Below are 19,242 nucleotides of genomic sequence, written 5' to 3' on the forward strand. Positions count from 1 at the left end.
GTTCTGTTTAAATAAACCCTTCTTTTAGACACAGACTCTGCCTGCCTGCTTACATTGTGCTTCTCTAATCACAGACTGGAATATTAATTAAAAAAAAAAAATGCGCAGCTGATCAGGTAATACATTAACTCACCTTCTGCCAGTAGCCTGGACATGGAAGTATTGAGCTGCAGAGAGCTCAGCCCATCCTGCTGAGGCCTGGAGTGCATTAACCCATGGGAAACATGGACAGGGTGGGGTGGGACTGTTCCTGACAGTCGTGCTAACTTGCAGCTAGTGCAGGTGTGTAGAACTTCGCTGGGGTCAGTGGTGTAGGCACCATCAGCAGGGCTGGTTTTGCTGTCCTTGTGTTCCCATCACACCTGAAGCAGGCTGTGGAGCAGGGCTGTGCAGTGCGTGGCCGGAATCCTTTAGCAACGATGTTCCATTTTCTTGGGGTAAAAACTACCTCTTTTTGTGAGTTTCTCTTGCTTTCACTGATTTCTTTAGTTTAACTTTTTATGATCTTTTTTTCCTCAATTTTCTGGTGTACGTGGGCAACAAATGCCATTTAGGCTAATACTGTTTTATTATGTACATCGTCCCAGGTCGTCGTTCTGCCATGTCATTCTGCTGGTGAATTGCCATCATATCACTCTACAATATCGAATTAAACCAGATTAAATACTGCATTGGTTCTTTACCCTGTATTACATTTCAGATGCCTCTTGGATATTGTTGACTGTGATACAGACCATCGCACATTTCTTTCCTTCATTCCTCACTTTTTCCTTACAGATCCCTACCCCTTTTAAAAGAAGTGCACATGAGTTGATATCTTTATATGCATTTGCAGTGAGTACTTAACAAACTTACAATTGGCAGCTTCTAGACTCTGGACTTCAAGACCCCCCCAGGCTGAGTCATCCAACCCCCAGCGTAAGCAAGCAGAACATGGGAACAACCTGCAGATATTTTAAACACTGCGATTTCTTGTGTCTTTCAGGACCTAGATTTCTCATCACATCCACGGGAGCCTTGTATATTTTAGACGTACAGAATGAAGATGGACTGTACAACTACCGATGTATCACAAGGCACAGATACACTGGAGAAACACGACAAAGCAACAGTGCAAGACTTTTTGTATCAGGTGCTCCTTTATATATCATGTTAAATTAAGTATTGTATATGCCTCTCTCTAGTGTGCTTAAACTGGCAAGGCAGGTTCTTGTGCCTGTATGGGCTAACGACCAAGTCATCTATCAAATGGAAGGTAAAAGTGGTCAGCCGGGAGCTGCTGATGAGAAACAAAATATTCCATTTTAAAATAATTTTTCCTGTTTTTCACCTCCTATTAGGTATTTCCAGAGAGTTTGTAGGGTGCACTGGCATTTAGTACAGTGTTTTTTAGTAGGTTTAGAGTACTTTATAAAAGGGTTGTGGATGGGATTCATCCGATTAAAAGTAGACATGCCCAGTGAAAGTGTCTGGTCACCTTAATTTCTCTTTGTACCCAAAGGAGAGGAATGCTTTTAGGGGTAGTGTATCTGACCAACTTCAGCTGCCCACTTTGGGGTGAGATGAATTGCCTCATGGTGCCTATTTCTCTCTGTTAACCATGGCGGAAGCTCAGGACATTTAGCTCAGCTGTAGATGTTTCCACAACAGCAGTCTCAAGTTAGCTGAGGTACTTTTCAGCCTTCCTTTTCATTCATCACACTCCTCCCCTGGGGAAAGCAGTGTTTTCCCCTGCTTCCACAAGGGATCTCCAGCCAGAAGGGGTACGTTACCTGTCCCAGGCCACCCAGGATGCTGCAGGTAGACAAGAGGGTCAGCTCTGCTCCATGGGCAGAGCTGAGTCCCAGGCTAATAGCCTTGTGCAGTAGGTAGGAAAATGAGAAGGTAGATGGGGTATTGTGACTTTTCCTTAAAATTGAAAATCATCTCCTGATTGTTGTGTGTGTGATGGGCTGTTGGGTTCTACATACACACACCAAGCACTTAGGGCTGTCAGTACAGTGCTATTCCAATCCCACCTTCTCCTCATGTTGTCTCAGTGAGAGGAGGTACCGGTTGTGTGTGAGGTGAGGAGGAGGAGTAAACCGCAGGCCTGCGTTTGGGACTTCTCTCAAACATGTCTCTACAGGACTAGTTCTTGCCCATCTCCCCTTCCGCTCCCCCATTTGCTGGGTGCCTGTCACTGCAGCCTGTGTTTGCATGTAAGCAAATCCGAGATTGTGTTCCCACACCTGCAGAGTTAGCTGAGACTGCATCCCGGACTCTCTCTTCTTTCTCCCTGCATCCTTGCCGTACAGAAGACATGCCCACCCTCCCACCGAAAGCTCCGCAGAGCTTTTTCTCCTTTTCACTGTTACTAAGTTGCCCTAAAGATCAGTCAGGGTATGGTGACCTTCACAGTCTAACAGTCAGTGAGGTCATTCTCCTTTTGACCTTGTCCTCTTGCCTCTTGGTCTTTTTGTCAGAAAAAAAAATGCTAGTGATTAGGTCTCAGCTCTCCACCCTCTGTTTGAGAGCCTTAAGGGAGACAGAGGTGGGCACAAGGATTTGCATTGGTAACATATTTCCTGCCCTCCTCCAAAACGGTCATTGCTGGAAGATTCTGGAGCCTTCTGAACACACGAGTCAGTACTTAAATATTGTAATGATTAAAAAAAAAGATATCGTGATTGTTCAGGTTAGAATCACTTACCAGTCAGATCCAGGAGTCTTTTCCTTTGATATGTGTCCCCTGTGGGTAAAACTCTTGCCTCTGCTTTTCCCAGCCAGATGAAGTAGTTTTCCTGCACAATAATCTGCCTGCTTTGGTCTTACAAGGATAGGCACGGTCCTATCCTTCTAGCTGGCTCCATAATATGGTCTGCTTCCGTATGAAGTCATGCTAAGGCTGAGCTAGTGGTAACATAAATAAAACCAGGCTTGTATCTTGGTTACCACAGGAAAATTTCCAGTTATTTCACTCAACGAAAGGGGGAAAATGAAAGCTCTGTCTTGTTTGTAATTCAGGACAAGCATCTAAAAGACGTGCTCTGTCTGAAGTTCCCTTTTCTGTTCTCCTCCACAGACCAAATCAAACCCGGAAATTTCACCTGTGTGCAATAGCTGGCTTTTTTAATTCATTGGGGTTAATTACGCTCTATTAGAGCTGTAGTGGGCTCTGACTTCCAGTCCTGTTACTCTACTGAACAAGTGCAGCAATTATGGGTACAGTTTGGCTGTTAATAGTTCTCTAACAGGTTTTCCTTTTTCTTTACTGAAATTTATGTCTGAAAATAGTGAGTCCTTTAAGAACTGAGATCAGAGAATCCATGAACATAGTTTTGCATGAGACCTACATTTTTGCCTCCATTTTACAGCCATAAATATTCTTTGCTTATGTGTGGATAAAATACTTTGTGGTGGATATTGATCATAGTCTCTGGGCCACATTTTTAATCAAGTTAAGCTTCATTATTATTTGAAAGAGTGAGAAATGTGCATATAATAGCAAATACAAATATGAATAATTAGTATGCTTATGATCCAAGCAAATTCCAAATTTCATTTGGAGTAAGAACATCTCCTTGAAATTGTGTGGCCTTTCTGAATAAAATCAAAACCAAGGCCATTAATATGCTAAAGAATAGTCTTCTAATACCCATTATAGTGTTCTTTAAAAAAAGTATTTTTTTCCAGCCATGAATCCTAGCTCACAAAATCTTTTTTAATCCCCACCCTCAAAAAAATCCTTATGATTTTGAATGCATAATGAGTTTCTTGCTCTGTCCTTCAAAAAAGAGCCAAAGTAGAATATTTTAGAACAGTATTTTGCCTCAATATTTCCACTGTTGTCCTTCCTAGAGGTAATTGTCAGGTGACTGTTAAAGCACAGTAAAATAATAATTCAAAAGACTCCATATCACATACTGGAATTGGGATATGTTACTTTGCTATTTATTTCGTTGCAGGTGACTGAAAATTAACCCTGGGATTTCTTTTATGCTTTTTGTTTTGTTTTGTCTTTTCTTAACTGGAATATATGCAATGTAGGAGCTCTGTAGGAATAGGAACAAATAGGAATCTGTTCTAGGGACATCCCAAAGAGATGTTTTTACCATCCATTTAAATGTGTAAGTACAGAGTGCAAGAAAGCAGGTCACTGGGATCACATTTTCTGTATTCCTGAATATATTTTAACTACCTCCTCTATAAAAACCAACTCAAGGCTTCTCAGGTACGTAAGCAAACCCCAGCTTAGCTGTCCTGCGGGTGGGCATCCAGGCTGGGTTGCTCCTGCCAAGTCTCAGTTTGAGAAGGGAGAAAGTGAAGCGAAGTGAACCCGGGGTAGAGGACGCAAGGAGTGGTGAGCTGTTCCTGGAGGGCGAGAAGTGGTGGTTGCAGAAGGGGGCTGCGCCTCCCGTGGCGCCTGCTGCCATAGCCCCCGCCTCCCGGGGGCAGCCCCCCCGCGGGCTGCCTGTGCTCCTGCCGGGGCAGGAGGGCAGCGGCTGCTTTGCTGTCGCCAGCGGCTGGTTGTCTCAGGTGGGTTCGCACTTTGCCCGGGCCCGGTATCGAATACGGGGTCCTCTGCAGCAAACGAGGTGGCTGTCAGAGTTTGATATTTACTAGCCGCAACTTCTCCTTACCATTAGCTTAATTCCTCCCCCGGTGGCCCCCGTCCTGTTTTGAAGTCCATGCAGAACCTTGTATTTTTGTACTTAAAGGAAAGCAACTGGCACCACGTATATCCTTCCCAAAGCCTTTTGAAGTTAAAAGCATACGGAGAAAATATAAGGCTACTGGGAGTTTTGAGTAGGAATGCACAGGCAATACCTTTAAAAGTTAGTTCTACTTTTTTATTATTTAATTATTACTTTCAAGTGAAGAAATTGATTTCATGTAGATGCAGCCTTCCTAAGAGCCAGAGCTGTAATTTCTTGCATGCTTACATTTTTACTGAGTTAATTCCTCAGGCTGCCCAAAAGAATCTGTGCACTGAAAACAGAGATGCCTGATGACCCAAAAGGCGAGAAAGGAGCTGGCTAATCAATTAGACAAATTGACATTGGCCTTCCCAACAGCATCCTGGCAGAGTGTGCTTTCACTAAGTCAGACATAAACAGCATGGCAAGCTGAAAAATATAGCTCATCTTGATGCCAGATATGGACCCTGAGGCATACTAATGCATGCAAAATAATTTGTTTAACTACTGGCTGACACATTTCTAATGAGACAGACGGTAAGTTCCTGTAAACTAAATGGGGCTTTGCCTTCACTAGCTCAACTTTTTGCTGGCACGTACAGAGCAGAAAAAAACTCTGTGATTGTCCTTCATTGAACTTGGCATTTAGGGTGTTATTGAGATATTCATATAAAATTTACTTAGCCCATTTGTTTACCATCACAAGTTTAGTTTCTGGATTGATAGTATAATTTGCACAGTGCCTCTAGCTATTTGCTCTCACGTGTACTCTCCCAGGTGTGGCTGCAGTTCATGAAGATAGATCTAAGCTACTTTTAAACTAACTAGCTCAGGTATTGATTACACTATCACTTGGATAGCTTGAATTCAGCATGGACTGCTCCTTTAATCTATCCAGCTCCTAACAGGAACCTGCTGCAGCTTCCCTGTGAGCAGTACCTGAGCCAGTTAAGTCAAAGACCACTTGAAAATGTCAAAATGGATGCAGTTACACCCACATCCAGGCAACTATGATGTAGATATACCCAAAAAGAAATTGGTGTGCCAGATAAGAGTAAAAGGAGTTGATCAGCTTGTGGAGTTTCTTTGTGAGACAGAAGTCTTAGAAAAGTGGGTTCATGTGATGAGAACATACATAGATGAATATGTGTTTATTGTTCAGTATTTATGTTGCAATAGCTCCAGGATGGGCTTCCATCATGCTACATGCTGCACAAAGCTGTAAAACACGTCAGCACCTTCCTCCAAAAGTTTTCAAACTGAAAAAGCCGAAATCACAGACAGAGTACTATTTCTGATGGGATACATGCACCTCTGGTGAAGTGTTCTGCCAGGCATCTGTGAGATACATAAATATATGCCAGGTGCGACACAAGTGTGTTGGTCTGAGAGCCGCTTTTCTCGGCAAGTTGAGCACAGAAAGTTGGAGTATTAAGTTGTATGTTGGTCTTGTCACATTAAGTTCTTTTTCCAGAGAAGAAGAAAAGGTTCGTCTGTCACTTAGACCTCAAACAGAAATTCCTGTAATCTTTGCCCATTTCGCTCCTGACAAGGGAATAAATTGCTCCTTTAATTCAAAGCCTTCACACCACTGAGAAGCATGGAGAATGTGTTGGCTTCATTCTAGTCGAGTAGTGCAGGGATTGCAGTAGCAATTGTTAAGGCAACACATTTCTGGCTCTCCATTTCTCTGCTAGGGGACGTGAAGGATGACCAGAGAAATAGTTACCACCTGGAAAAAATCCAATGAGAAGATTTCCAAGTAGTCATGAGATGCTTCAATAGTACATGCTGCTGGATCCCAGCCGCCGCTACTGAGATATTACAGACCAATGGCTGGGTCACAGTAGCAAACTGTAGTACATAAAACACGGGGCTAGTGAGTCAAAAAATGTAGGAGAATAAATGTTGCATATTGCTTAGTGAATTAAAGAATTTTAATGCTCCCACTGAAAACTGCTGTTTGTTCTTTCAGATCCAGCGAATTCAGCTCCATCTATTCTAGATGGGTTCGACCACCGTAAAGCCATGGCAGGACAGCGAGTGGAGCTGCCTTGCAAAGCATCAGGGCACCCCGCACCAAAGTATCGTTGGCTGAAGGACAATGTTCCCTGGGAGCCTGACAGCAGGTTTCGGCAGACAGTTACAGGTCTTCTGATCGAGAACACGCGTCCCTCAGACTCAGGCAACTACGTCTGCGAGGTGTGGAACAACTATGGGACTGCCGAGATGATAGGGCGACTATATGTAAAACGTAAGTCCTGGACTGAGTGAAGCTCTCGGGCTACTTCTTGCCTGGGCATTTGCATCAGGGAAGATGATGCTGTATCTTGCTGTACCTTCTGTTTTGTTACTTTACCTTAGCAATGCTTAAACTTCTCAAAGTTGTGGAACAACAGAAAGTAGGCTCTGTGGAGATGAGTTAGTCAGACAATTGAGCGATCAGGAGTGCAAATAGATGCAATTTATAATGTAGCTATATAATTTATCACATGGAGGATATGTAATTTAGAAGCTTGAATTGGATGCTTAAAAAGAAATTGCAAATGTTCTCATGAATAAAGCTGCCAAACTCTCATTGTCATGACTCATGCTGTTCGGTAATATTGAATACTCATATCTCCCCTCAGCTGAGTATTAATGTGTGAATATTCTGAATGTTTCACAAATTCTACAAAGATAATTATTACTCAGAAGCACTGCACTGGAAAATTGTTATTCTTCTATCGTTAAAAAAAAATTCTTTTCTGGAATAGAAATAATGCTTTGTGAACTAACATTTCCACCTATAGAGCATGACTAGCAAACTGAAAAGAGAGAATTTTGCGAGCAGCTCAGGCCATAAAAATGTCTTCACAAATAATTACACACAATGTATTTGGGCATAATAAAACCGAGAGCAAAGATCAGTAATTCGTGAATTTTAACAGAGGAGCTTTGCTTCTAAATGTATTTGTAAAAATTAATTCAGTCTGCCTTGTATGATACAAAGTCAAAACTTCCAGAGACAGGATGTAATGGTATTGCTAGTGATACCAAAAGTATCCCCAGTGACTGGTGATATGTTTTACCTACTGACTCCGTGGTCAACCAGACCAGTAGGTATCTTCTGGATCAGATTGGCAAGAAGCAACAGTTGGGTGAAGGAGTTTTACCCTCCTCTGCAGTGGAGAATGTGGTTCACTGTCTTGCATCATCACGGCTCTGAGATGGTGGTGGTGCACTTGACCCATTAAACAAAATGGACACACTCATTGAGAGTCTTGAGCCTTTATGATCTTTTGGATAGCAAACATATGACCTGTAACACGCATATGAGCACATATTAAGTATTGCTCCAGACCACTGTAGAGGAAAGGTCTGTTCCATAAGTGTCTGTGATCCAGAATGATTGAGGCCACTGACTTGTGTGGGTTTTTGTCCATGCTTCTGTTCCCAATAGGCCACTGAAGATTTATTCCAACCCGTGTGTTATAAAATGTTCAGTAAATTGAATGAGGAAATTTTTATTTATAAGTGTGTGTATACATGTGTGTGTATGCATGTATGCAAGCTGGTAAAAAAATAAATAGGATGGTATATATTTAATATCAGAGATTATACCAGTGGTGATAGTAATTCCTTATCTTTTTAAAGAAGTCAAACCAGTAAATACAAAGCATGAGATGAGATCTGCACTCAGTACTGCCAATAACTGTTAGGTGCCAGAATAAAGATTGTTTTCCTTACATTTATGTTGATGACTTTTCTTCAACACTGTTAATCCTCTTTTTTTACAATATGAAACTTGCATTACCTATGCCCTACTATTTCTTAAGGCTGACTTGAAAATATTGTAGTCTTCCCATGTTGAATTAGAAAATCCAGTGAGCCCACACACAGAAACACGTGTGGATAGATTCCATGGATATCTAAGGGTGCACCTATGTTAACATTTTAGCATGGATCTTCCACTCTTAAAAGGTAATCTCCTGGTCATTGACGTCTAACGCACTTGTTCACATCAGGGAGTTTTGGATCAGTGAACTGGCTTCTTTTTGCAGGAAATTAAACAAGAAGATAAGCTTCAGGAATGAACCTAATGCACTAGTTCAAATGTCCACACTGAACTAATGCAAAATAACATCCTACTTCCCAAAATACATGTAGCACCATTGTGAGGCTCTCAGCAGCAATGGTGTTGCTCAGTAGATCTGCTCCTACTGTTTATTTAGGCATGGTCTAGAGAATTACTTCATGTGTTAAATAGGTTATCCCTATAGATCTATGTTTTGTGTCATAGATGTTGGTGATAAAAATGCTTCCTTAGAGTAAACACAGTAATCTGCTGGTTTTCTTGTTAGTTTTTTTTTCAGGAGGGTATGGCTGTGACTTTTGTTTTTCTCCTTAATCAAGAGTTAATTTGATACTCTCACATAAATGCACATGTATACTTAATGTTCTCTGTTTCCCTTCCCTCTCCCTTATTTTGATTTAAATCTTCAGAACCACTAAAAGCCACGATCAGCCCACGGAAAGTAAAAAGCAGTGTTGGTAGTCAAGTGTCCTTGTCCTGCAGTGTGACAGGAACTGAGGACCAGGAGCTCTCCTGGTATCGTAATGGTGAAATCATCAACCCTGGTAACAATGTCCGGATCACTGGTGTCAATCGGGAGAACCTCATTATGGATGGCATGGCCAAGAGTGATGGTGGAGCTTACCAGTGCTTTGTGCGCAAGGACAAGATGTCCGCTCAAGACTATGTTCAGGTGGTACTAGAAGGTCAGTCGCTACCTGTTTAGTGATTCTGGTCCCCATAATAATATATATGTCATCTTTGATGCCATCATTGTATAGTGGGGGACAGTGAACCCTAAACAAGAGAAGAGGTTACTCATGAACTGTCAGTGAGGTTTATTGTGCCTCACTTTGAACAGAGACTCATGGAATTAAAAAAATGGATTTGAAAACAAAAATATTTCCTGAGCAGTGCTTCCAGCCATTTTTTTTTTTTTTTTGGTGGGGGTGGATGATGATGGTGTTGATTTTTTACATTAGCTTTTCATCAGAGAAAAGGTCTGTCTCTATTCAAATCCAAGGATCTTCTGGGCATGGCTTTTCTGGTTGGGCATATTGGCTGAAGGCTTAGAGATCATCTTAACTAAATGACACAATGTCCTACATGATAATCAAGTGCGAAAAGTTAACCATTTACACAGAGCCAGTTCACTAATGAGGCATGGACACTATTTTTAGAATCATTATAGGAAAAGAAGAGATTACCTGCCTGGACCGCGTTACCTCGGCAACCATCTCCTGTGACTAAGAAAGCCTAAAGAGCATATTGATAATCTATCATGATGTCGAGAGAGTGCAGGTTATCAGAGAGCAACAGCAGGAAAGATTTTAAAGACACTCAGGTCTCACTGGGAAAATAATGTCTGCTTTCATCTCCAAAAAAAAGCATTTACACCGAGCCAGTTCACTAATGAGGCTGTAGTGCAGTCATGGCATGGACACTATTTTTAGAATCATTATAGGAAAAGAAGAGATTACCTGCCTGGACCGCGTTACCTCGGCAACCATCTCCTGTGACTAAGAAAGCCTAAAGAGCATATTGATAATCTATCATGATGTCGAGAGAGTGCAGGTTATCAGAGAGCAACAGCAGGAAAGATTTTAAAGACACTCAGGTCTCACTGGGAAAATAATGTCTGCTTTCATCTCCAAAAAAAAGCCTGTCACCTGAATTAAAAAAAAAGAGGAGGAGGGGTGGCAGAGGTACATAGTGTGCACACTCACAGATTTATTGCTCCTGTGTCAGCTTTCTTTCAGGATAAAAAGCTTTTTTTTTTTGTTGCTGCTGTTTTGTTTTTTGAGGGATGACAGTATCTAATACACAGCAAATGAAAGGAAGAGAGTCAGAGATGGAAATAAATAAATAAATTAGAACTCTGTCATATAACCAATAGGACAGAAACGAAAGGGAGAGGGGGGCAGAGGAGAAAATTATGAAATCAAATAAAATCAAATGTTCCTCCATGAACGCTAAGGTCTTTCAGCAGCCTGAGAATGGCAGTGCCTTATGTTTTTTACTATGTGGCAAGCAAGGGAATTTTGCAGCCTTGTTTTTAATTCTGCCACGATTCAGCATGTTTTGTGCGGAGCCATGCACTGTCGTGAAAGTTCCCTCGGTTTTCTGGGCAATGTTGCACTGAAATGGCAATGTAAGAATTGTGATTTCCAGAGGCGTTGTCATGGTTCAAGCCTCCCAAACATACAGGTAACACATAGCAGAGTGTATGTGAAGAGATAGTACACAGTGTGCACGAACAAATAGTGCATCACGCAGAGCAGGAGGTTTGTCAGTCCTGTCCTGACATCCTCTGTCCTGTGCAAAACTGGAGGGAGTTGTCCTTAAAGGGGCTTGTGTACGAGTTCAGTTTTCAGGGGCCTTTGGCCCCTCTCGAGGTAATGAGACACCTTTTCCTTCTGTTTCTTGCAGGCACTAATACTGTCGGAACACAAGTTAGCTTGCTTGCCATTTGGCTCTTTTAAACCAGACAGTAGCCTGCAGCACTGTTGTCCGAACTTCGGACTGGATTGCTTCCTGTGTTCTGCATGCTGCTCTTGTGTGTGTGGCCTTTTGCTCCCAGTTACACTGAAATTCCTTCTAGAGACAGCTTTGAAAGTATGATTTTCAAAGGAGAACAAACACGCATTGCATGATCTCAGAAAGAACTTCCTAACTAATAGCAGAGTTGTGACACTCCTAAATGTTACCCCGCTGAACTCTCTGGATAGGTAGTTATTTAATCCTGCTCCTTACTGACAATCTCAAAGTTTCTCTCTCCATCCATTCTCTTTATTCACTTTCGTAGTAAAGGCTGAGTCAACTGTGACACAAATCACAAGAGAAAGCATTTGAATGCTCTCGTTTCAGAGGAGTATTTATCTGTAGCACAAAATGACCACGGAAAGAAATTGGCATCACTGCTGTTGCTGGCAATCTGTATTCAGAAAAGCTTAATTTAATACTTTTCTAAATGGGGTGTTGCGGGTCAGGACTAAACTGCATTGGCACAGCTGTGTGAAATTAGCCTATGCAAGTTATGCCTGGCTCTTGCCAACAGGTTTCATTGTTAGCTTTCCAAGGAGCTGAAATCCACCAGGAGGAGAAAAATTCCAAATGTGTTGAGGTTTTGCCATATGTTTTTTGTGATGCATGGTGTATGGTTTTAACACTTTTCCATGAGACCCTGGCAGTTCATATAGGTGTGTAGAGCCCTAGTCCATCTATTCAAGTGCTCTTCCTTCAGCAGAGTCAGTACCAGGTTTCTCAGAGGATGAAAAAGAAACCTGCAATAAGCAAAGGATCATTTAAGTACTCCACTACCAACATTTGTTTCCCTCTCTCAATAATTAGAGTTACATCCTGGAACACAATTGTTTGCATCACTTCTAAAACATAACTTGTCTCATGTGATAAGCTCCAGGATAGAGGGAACAAGCTTTACACCGTGTAAGTAATATTCTCCTGCTTTTCTTTCCCTTGGCAGATGGAACTCCCAAAATAATTTCTGCCTTCAGTGAGAAAGTGGTGAGTCCAGGAGAGCCAGTCTCCCTTATGTGCAACGTGAAGGGGACTCCTCTGCCTACGATCACTTGGACACTGGACGAAGATCCCATTTTGAAGGATGGCAGTCACCGTATCAGCCAGATTATCACCTCCGAAGGCAATGTGGTCAGTTACCTGAATATCTCTAACACTCAGGTCCGAGATGGTGGAGTTTATCGCTGTACTGCCAACAACTCTGCTGGAGTCGTCCTGTACCAGGCTCGAATAAACGTAAGAGGTGCTTGTCAAATCAGCTCCTCAAAAAAACACACATAACTCATTGTAGTGGAGAAAAAGATCGTTGCATGTGATGAAATGAGTCTTGGAATGCCAAAACCAACTTACTGTTTTTCCTTTCCTTTTCTTCCCCCCTCTCTTTTCACACCCTGCCTCTCCAGCCCCATCTAGAAAGTGTATGGTATGGATAAATGTTGGAAGAACACTTTGGCTTGTGTTCTGTAGTCTATTTTTCCTATACTCATCTCTATTAGTTCACAGTTTCTTTACTTTAGTCCTGCTGTGCATGTTTTTTTTTTTCTTTTCCTTTCCTCCTTTACTTGTCCAACATTCATTGTAATTATTCGTGTATACAGTACTTTAGCTTGCGTTTCTAGCTCTACATGGCATAATACCCATCCTCATGGTATTATATTTTATATATATATAAAAAAAAATAGCTAACTTTGTCAGTGTTTTCATGTGTAACAGGATTCTAGCTTTGTATCAGTTTTAGTATTTCACATTAATTAAATCATCCTCAGCCTTTTAATTTGTAATGCAGCAAAGATTTTATCAGGCAAGTGTTGGATAACGCAAACATATAACCCCACATAATTAGTATGTATGCTGCAGGGTGAGGAAAAACTAGAGCATATAAAGATTAGGGAAACTGCTTAAGTAGCTCTTAAAAGCAAAAACTGTCAAATGCTAAGAAGTGTTGTGCGAGCCGCATCTGTAAATGTCATTAACATTTGTATATTCAGAAAAATGATATGCATGTTTCCTCAAGCAAATGTGCCTTTAAATTGTTTTCAAGACTCTATTTTACCTTCCTAGGCCCAGCAAGCATTCGACCCATGAAGAATATCACAGCAATAGCTGGACGGGACACCTACATCCACTGCCGCGTGATCGGCTACCCGTATTACTCCATCAAGTGGTACAAGAACTCTAACCTGCTACCATTTAACCATCGCCAAGTGGCGTTTGAGAACAATGGGACACTGAAGCTTTCAGATGTGCAGAAGGAAGTAGATGAGGGCGAATACACGTGCAATGTTCTTGTTCAACCCCAGCTGTCCACCAGCCAGAGTGTGCACGTGACAGTAAAAGGTGAGGTCAACTCAGAAAACTAAAGCCAAGCCAACGGCTGTGTCTTTCACAGAAACACAGAATTGCACAGAGGATTGTGCTGGCCGTTAGATAATGAGCACTTTAAGAAGGTTAATCCAGATTTGTGTTTATTTTTAATGATGACATAGATGCTGATCAGTCACTGTGTCTTGTTCTCTCTTGACTTTTAACCTCCTTCATTCAACTAGCAAAGTATTGCTTTCTAAGTGGAAACCTTGCAGAAGCAAGCTTTCCATGAGCAGTTTTCACTACAGCAACTAAGGCAGTAGATTAATATTTTGTCACCTGAGTTTCACTGGTGACTGTTTCTCTGCTGGATGACAAAGTTCACATTTTCATTAGCCAGTGAATTTCCAGCTTTCAAAAAATAAGATGAGAATTTTAATGTATGTGTTTCTGCCAATAAGCAGAGACAGGAACTAAAAGCATTAACCTTGTTTTCCTCTTATTAAGTGCACCTTTCTGAGCATTCTTGATGCATTCTTGATGCTCAGAAAGGTAACTCTGTAAATAAAAGTGACTTGAAATTCTAATAGGATGCGTAAAATCTATTCAATTAGTCCCAAACAAGGATGTTCAGATGGACCTGAAAGACTTCAGCAACAGATGAGATTAGGAATTTTTTAGCTAGTGTTCTGACTATTCTGATACAGGCAATGTTCAGACCTATTCACAAGGACACAAAAGACAGAAAACCTGATTGCAGTAGCACATAGTTTTGAGCAATGGGGCCACTAAATAGTGCACTTCATGTGAACCTGTAGGAAGAATTGAGGTATAATTTCACTGTTCCTGAAGTTCTTAGAAACCTTTCCTGGGCTTTTTTTTTTTTAGTCGGGGGGGAGAGGAGAGAAAAAAAGAAAGGAAGGAAGGTTGATTTTTCTATCTGTTCTCAGATAAGATACAGAGGAGAAGACGAAGGTAAAATGACTTCATTCGTTAAAGATATCTGATCTTTTAACTCCTTTCTGTTCTGTTTGTTTAGCCCTTTCTTGTTTTCAGTCTAGAGTGATGTAATTGCTAATTATTTCAAGAGGTTAGGGGATTAGCTTTAAGCCACTAGTGATTTGTGCTCTGAAAAACGTGACATCTCCATACACCTGAGACCATCAGGGCCACTGGTCACACGCTGCGGCATAAAAAGCTAATTTCACCTTTTCTTTTCATCTATGTGGTACATTGCTTGACATTACAATAGCTCAGATCTGTTGATGCACTTTAGGAACTGAATGTCAAATTACTAATTGCGTTGCTGCTGCACTAACAGTTGACCATGGTAAATCTGACGGGCAATGATGTCTCTTAAAAGATATTGTTCTTCAGATGACTATCAAAATTAATGTAGCCAGACACAAACACAACAGTCTATCCTTACAGCTCAGACATTTAGATCATGCTAGCTGGTACGTCAGGTGCAATATACTGTTTTTTCTTCCATTAGGTCACAATTTCAAACTTGGCAATTCCTCCCCCAGAAAGCAGATTGCCAGCTCTATCAGTTTTGATTGAACTGTAGCTTTTGTCAATGAGTTTATTTCCTTGAAGGTATTCTACTGTATTTCTGGGTATTCAGCTGCCAGGGCCATTGGCTGGTCAGAAAACTCAAACAGTGACTGCAGCATGAAAAGTGACCCACGGCACGTGCAAAGCAGACGTGTCATGCTGGCTCATGCTTATTGATCTGGAGTTGCCAAAGTTGGCTGCAAAGTGCCCTAGATACTGCAGCATGCCCTGGCCTTGACAAGGCATTGTTATTTAAAAGAAGGTTAATATCCTGTCCTCATATGCTAAGCCTGAAATGTCAAAGGTGAACTTTGTATGTCAGACCTGAACAATTCTCAAGTTTCTGCTGTAGTAGCTGGAGGTCAGCATTGCCACAGTGGTTTGTTAGATGGCTATGTATTGTTTTCTTCCCTAACTACACAGTGATTTTACCTAACATATTAAGAGAGTCAAAAGTGGCCTGTTGCTTCAAAATGTTAAAGTTTTTGCTGTCTTTTCATTTTATAGATTCCAAAGTTAATGTGATGAATTTTCAGGCACTTATGTTTGATTCTGAGAAATGCAAAATATGGCCCAGCTTGCATACTAGAGGTTTAATACTCTGAAGTATGACACTATAAGGGGGATTAATATCAGTGCCTAAATCTCATTTATAGTTCAACTTCTCATACCATCAGTATACTTATTTCTGCTCCGTAGAAACAGAGGGAGAACTGCCCATCTTCAACAGCATGGGTCCTTTGGTTTGTTCTCATTTCTGCTATAAGCTTCCTGGGCGACCTCAAACCAGTCATCTGAAGGGTGATTCAGAGTAGATGATACTTAATGAGCTGCTACTTGGTATTTTGTTTCCTCCATGTTCTAAGGACATAATTATCAATTTCCTCATGAACTATTCTAAGATTATAATCTCTGTGGTATCAGAGTGTTTCAGAAACAATGTGTTCATTTTCAAAACCCACCTGGATGATCAGGAGTGCTTTTGGAAATAGCAACTGAGGCACAGGCTGAACTTAAAAGTATCCACAAATTTCTGTGTGTTCAATTTCAGAAGCCTACAGCTTGATCTTTCCAGTTCAGCTGCTGTTGTATAACATTTATATGTTCAACTCTGCTCCCATTGAAATGAAGTTGCTTCTGAGAGTTCTTTTTCCTTCTTCAGATCAGTCACATTACCCATCTTAGCAAGCCCTTGGGAAAGACAGATTTAAGTCATTTAATTAGCATTATCTGAGAAATCTGTGGCAAAGGCGAATACAGAATTTGGCTCTACAGGACAGCATTTATCTGCATTATGCATACAACTTGCCTTTCTTGTCTGCAGTCCTCTGCCACATTTACTGCCCACTTTCCAAACTCTCAGTACATGAAGCATCCTCGTTCTGTCTTGAATGAGGACTTGCTAAAAGCAGCATCCAAATAAAGATATGCAACAGCATGAACATGTAATTAAATACAAGAGGGCTGCCCATTCTGTAGAGTATTTTGATATTTACAAACATCAAATGAAAGCAAAATCTTGAGGACATTCTTCAGAAATCATTGTAAAATCTCAGATAGGAGAACAGAAAGTACCTTGACAACAACTTCAAAATTAAATCCTGGCTGCCAGAGAACCCAAGAGTGGGGCTTATAGAGCCTTACTGTGTAGCCTCCCACCTGGCAGGCTGTCAGGAAGCCAAACACTTGGGAGCTGGGCACTTACAGGTTCTTTAACCTTAGGCCAGCTATTTCTTTGCATTGCTGATCAGAAGAATCAATTAGACACCACATGAAACCAGTTGTCCCATTTTTTAGGAATAACCGGTGCCCTTGTCTGCATAGCCACCTACCCCAGAGGACTGCAGACTCCAAATAATTCTGTTCCACAGAGATGTGGCATGCCACCCCCGCACCATCCCTTGCCTGTCTCTTGTCTCTGTCCCAAAATCTGGATCTTGGAAGCTAGCAGTCCATAAGCTGGCTGCTGGGAGCTGAATGGATAAGCTGGCAGGAGAATATGCAGGTTTCTGCTTGGCAGTCATAGCTCTGTTGGAACCGTGCCTGAATCCTAACGGAGCTTTTTGGAAATCAAGCCATCTTGGCATTATTTTTTTTATATTTAGACAAATGAATTGGCCAGTTCTGAGTTCTGACAAAAAGCCAGGAATATTACCCACCCTGTAATGCATACCTAACGGGGGGAGACTACGATTGTACTTACATACTTGATTTCTGGTATTTTATACCTGTCGACGATTTGCCTTTGCAACTGAAATAATACCTTTTCAACATGTTTACTTTGGCTTGTGTTAAATGCAATTTTCTTTCTAGCTTTTTTGTAAAGTAAACTGAGTCCCCTTTCCTCCCCGGCCTGCGAAGTGGAAACAGTAGTTACTGACATCCTCAGAAGTAATCATCAAGATTAGCCTTGCTAAGGATAATGTATAGGTCCTTGCCAAGAATAGAATTATTCTTAGCAGTACTAGTTTCTTACTCTGCATTTGGCCCAGCTCTAGCAGTTTAACATTGGGGTTCATGTACATCTGCTGACAGCAGAGGACTATTGGCGTCAGACATCCTAAGGAGAATAATATTCTGTGGAAGAGGAGGTTCATGCCTCCTAAGTATGACATGTCCTCCTCAGTCTTCACCGGCTCATCCTTGCCCAAGACCTGGCTTTTCTGCTCTGGGTTCCAAAACCAGTCTGTCCTCCACGTCTTTCCCATCTCAGTCCTCATTTGTTTGACAGCTTGTTCTTACAACCCAAAACTGGTCTTCCCCTTAAGAGCTCCCAACATTCCTCCCAGCCTCCAGTTACAGTCCTCTCTTTCTTCCAGTCTCCAATTCCTCCATCTCCAGTGGGTTTCAGTCTCTTCCCTTCATGTGGGAATTCATTCACTGTCAGTGCTGTACTTCACCCCACTGCTTCCTTGTCCCAGTCTCGCATCCTCTGCCAGTTTCCCAGTTCCACTTTACCAATCTCCATCAACTCTGCTGTCCCACTGCAAGTCTGCTCCCAACTTCTGACTTTCCCCCACTGCCCCTAAATCCAATTCTATAATTCCCTTTTGTTATCCTGGATACTGCTTCGAGCTTCTGCTCCATCGCTTGTTGCTGCTATCTGCATGCCCAGGAATGCAGGCTGGTTCCCTGCTCTGGTCCCTTGACCCCCACATCTCCTTTCCTTCTCTCTCTATTGAAATAACTTTTTTTCATGCTTCCTGGACCCAGCATGGGCAGCTGTACAAGCACTAGAGAGACAAATTTGTCTGCTTTGATTTCTGACACCTCACCAGACTGTACCTGCCCCACGCGGCTGGCGCTGACTCGGCCACTGAAGGCAGTGCTAGGCTGTGCTCAGCGCTGTGTGAACCCTGGGAGCTCTTAGCTGTTAGTCACTGGAAAATGTCTTCTCAGGATGTGATAACTGTGGGGTTTTTGTCTATTTATTTCCTTGATTTTGCTCAGACAGCAAAATTTGGGCACCCTTGTGATGACTTTTCATAGGGACAGCAAGACTGTCTGGTGTTAGTGCCATCACCTGCCAAACTTGAAATCAATGCTGTTAACCATCGGGCAGGTGGGAACTCTCAGATTCTCACAATACAGGGGTTTTTTTTGCTTTTATGGTAGGATCAATATATTCCGCATCCCTGTTTTACCACCCTCCCCCCTTATTCTTGGAAATGGCCAAACAGTTGTTGCTGAAACTTTCCAGATGAAATGACTCAGCCTGAGGCAGACACCTGGCCTGGAAAAAATACTATCCAAACAAAAGTCAAACTGCAAGCAAACAAAAATAGTCTTATAATGAGAAGTGCTGGCAAACAAAGAAGGAGGTTATATTACCCACCACAACTGTAAGCTTCATATTTCCATTGAAAAACAACCCTTCAAGTGGCAAAGTGGTAAAATAATAACAGCAGCATCTCTTCTACAGCATTATAGTAGATCTCAAAGCGTTTTAAAAACAGGAGTGAGTCATTATCTCTTTTTTTTATTATGTAATTTATAGTAATAGTTTTCTCAGCTACAGTAAAAGCCATCAGTAGTGATGATTTTCTTTTCATCAGCCTCATGGGACGCACTTCTCATGTAAACAGCCCGCTGCTATTCACACTTAACTGA

General features: G+C 41.7%; 1 protein-coding gene across 1 annotated transcript in view; it reads left to right on the forward strand.

Annotated features, from left to right (window-relative positions):
• Positions 1–985: 985 nt before the first annotated feature.
• The window catches only part of LOC104624300 (Down syndrome cell adhesion molecule-like), a gene marked incomplete at both ends in the record, with an annotated part of 38,514 nt that continues 20,257 nt past the window's right edge, over positions 986–19,242 (forward strand). The window contains 5 exons of the mRNA XM_010291637.1: positions 986–1,132; positions 6,655–6,933; positions 9,165–9,440; positions 12,218–12,514; positions 13,333–13,608. Of these exons, the coding sequence (XP_010289939.1) occupies positions 986–1,132; positions 6,655–6,933; positions 9,165–9,440; positions 12,218–12,514; positions 13,333–13,608 (1,275 nt within the window). The remainder of the gene's footprint in view (positions 1,133–6,654; positions 6,934–9,164; positions 9,441–12,217; positions 12,515–13,332; positions 13,609–19,242) is intronic.

The sequence above is a fragment of the Phaethon lepturus genome, unplaced genomic scaffold (genome assembly GCF_000687285.1).
Source record: "Phaethon lepturus isolate BGI_N335 unplaced genomic scaffold, ASM68728v1 scaffold3177, whole genome shotgun sequence".
Lineage (NCBI taxonomy): Eukaryota > Metazoa > Chordata > Aves > Phaethontiformes > Phaethontidae > Phaethon > Phaethon lepturus.